Here is a 2,008-nt window from a genome sequence, read left to right on the forward strand (position 1 = left end):
CCATTCCCCAAATTGTTTTCAGTCTCCGTTCCCGATCGACTGCTCCGATACCACTGTTGGATGTAAAACCAGTAGACTGGAATAATCCCTGCAAGTGAATATTCACAAGAACAACAACAAGTAGTAATCCTCACAAATTTGATTGTATTTCATCAAGAAAGATATCAGAGTTGCTAGTTGCAGAGCTCTCTTTCACAATTTAGCTTCTCCAATATTTTCACACTAAGCTTTTCAGCGGCACACACTAATTGAAGACAAAACAACCCTAGAAGGAGAAAAGACCAAATTGGACATAAGGAAAAAGACTAAACAGTACAGATAAAACAAAATACTTAAATAGATAAATGCACAGAAGCCAATTCTAGCCAACAAGCAAATCAATCAAAAAAAAAATACTAACTCACATATATCAGCTAATTTATAGCATCATCATCGATCATCATAATTATGACCTTACAAATTAACATGCTTCCATGCATGCATGTCAGGCTATAGCTTAGCTTAGAAGAAGAAGAATCCAGCAACGGCGGCAGCACCAAGGCCAGCGGAGACCTTGACAGTGGCAGCACCAGACTGTTCCTTAGCGGGCCCCTCAGCAGGTGAAATGGCGGGCCCATCACTAACTTCATCAGTGGTGGTAGGTCCCTCAGACGCCTCACTGGCCGGGGCAGGAGGGGAGGAGACGTCAGATTCGGGGGATGAGGCATCAGGGGACTCGGACGAGGGTGAAGTGGCGGGTGCGCTAGAGGAGTCATCTTCGTTGGAGGGGGCGGGAGCAGTGGCAGCCTTGGGGGATGGGGATGATTTAGGGTTGGAGGCAGCAGTGGGAGCCTTGGCAGGGGCAGGTGTTTCTGCTTTCGGTGATGATTTGGGGGCGGCGGTGGGGGACTTGGTGGGTGCTTGGTCTGCAGCGGAGACAACAGACCCGACAACGGCAACGAAAATTAGGACAAGGACAACGAATTGGCGTGCCATTTTTGTGTTTGTGGATTGGATGTGATTCTTGAGATTGCAATATATTCTCTAATGTGATATAGAGATTACACTGCGAAGCTGAAGAATGAAGGAGAGGAGATTGGAGATGGGGATTATATAGGTTAGGAGGGGAGGATTGTGAGGATAAAAGAGATTTGACAGTTACAAATGTTTGGTTAATTTTTAAAGGTTATTTTTGCTTTGTTGTTTGAGGAGGCATGTGGGCGAATATGTCGTCTAATGGTAGAGTTTCAAGGGTGTGACTCATAGGTCATAGTTTAAATTCTTAAAAACACTCGACATATTATATAAGGATAAACTCTACATACATTATGTATGTCCCTGTTCATTGCAGAATTCATTTTTTGTGAAAAAGAATTATTTACTTGTTTTGGTTGAGGAGGCATGAGGACCCGAGTCATATGGTCAAGGACATGCAAACCCACTCTTTGCTGAAAGTCCTAAATTAGATGCACTATTTTCTTCCTCTTCCTATAAATTTCACACACACACACACACACACACACATATATATATATATATATATATATATAGATATATATATATATATAATTATCTTATAACATATAATTTAATTTTAATGCATCTTCAACAACCTCTCTATCATCAAAGATATTCGTGAAATTTCTGTTCTTTTCTGCAGGGGGCAGGAGATGGGATCTAGCCCTAAAATGTCAATCATCAAACATATTCAAATTATGTTGGGAAGGAAAGAAAGATGTAAAGCGACCAAGTTTGGTCCAACATTGGTCTAGCGGAATAAGAAACATAAAAAGGCATACTTGATCATGCATTTTTCTTTTAAAAAAACATTTAAATTTTGTTTTGTTAACCAAGGCGGATTTAGAGGCTCTGTAATTTGTTTAAAATTGTAGAATTTACAATTTAAATTCAATGGTTTGGAAGGTGTGCCACGTCACACTACATTTTTGTTTTTCCATTTTTAAAACTTATATGATTTTTTATCCACCATTGGATTTGAATTGAAATTCTAAGAAATGGCGGAGGCCCA

General features: G+C 40.0%; 1 protein-coding gene across 1 annotated transcript; it reads right to left on the reverse strand.

The window, feature by feature from the left end:
• Nucleotides 1-377: 377 nt before the first annotated feature.
• On the reverse strand, nt 378-1,075 carry LOC120010115 (classical arabinogalactan protein 6-like). The gene has a single exon (XM_038860819.1). It carries the CDS (start codon nt 973-975, stop codon nt 502-504), a length of 474 nt encoding a protein of 157 aa, XP_038716747.1. The 5' UTR covers nt 976-1,075; the 3' UTR covers nt 378-501.
• Between the last annotated feature and the right edge of the window lie 933 nt (nt 1,076-2,008).

This window comes from Tripterygium wilfordii, chromosome 12 (assembly GCF_013401445.1).
Source record: "Tripterygium wilfordii isolate XIE 37 chromosome 12, ASM1340144v1, whole genome shotgun sequence".
NCBI lineage: Eukaryota > Viridiplantae > Streptophyta > Magnoliopsida > Celastrales > Celastraceae > Tripterygium > Tripterygium wilfordii.

Excerpts from the sequence above, each read along its gene's own strand:
- LOC120010115 (XM_038860819.1), bottom strand. The coding sequence starts at position 975 with ATGGCACGCCAATTCGTTGTCCTTGTCCTAATTTTCGTTGCCGTTGTC.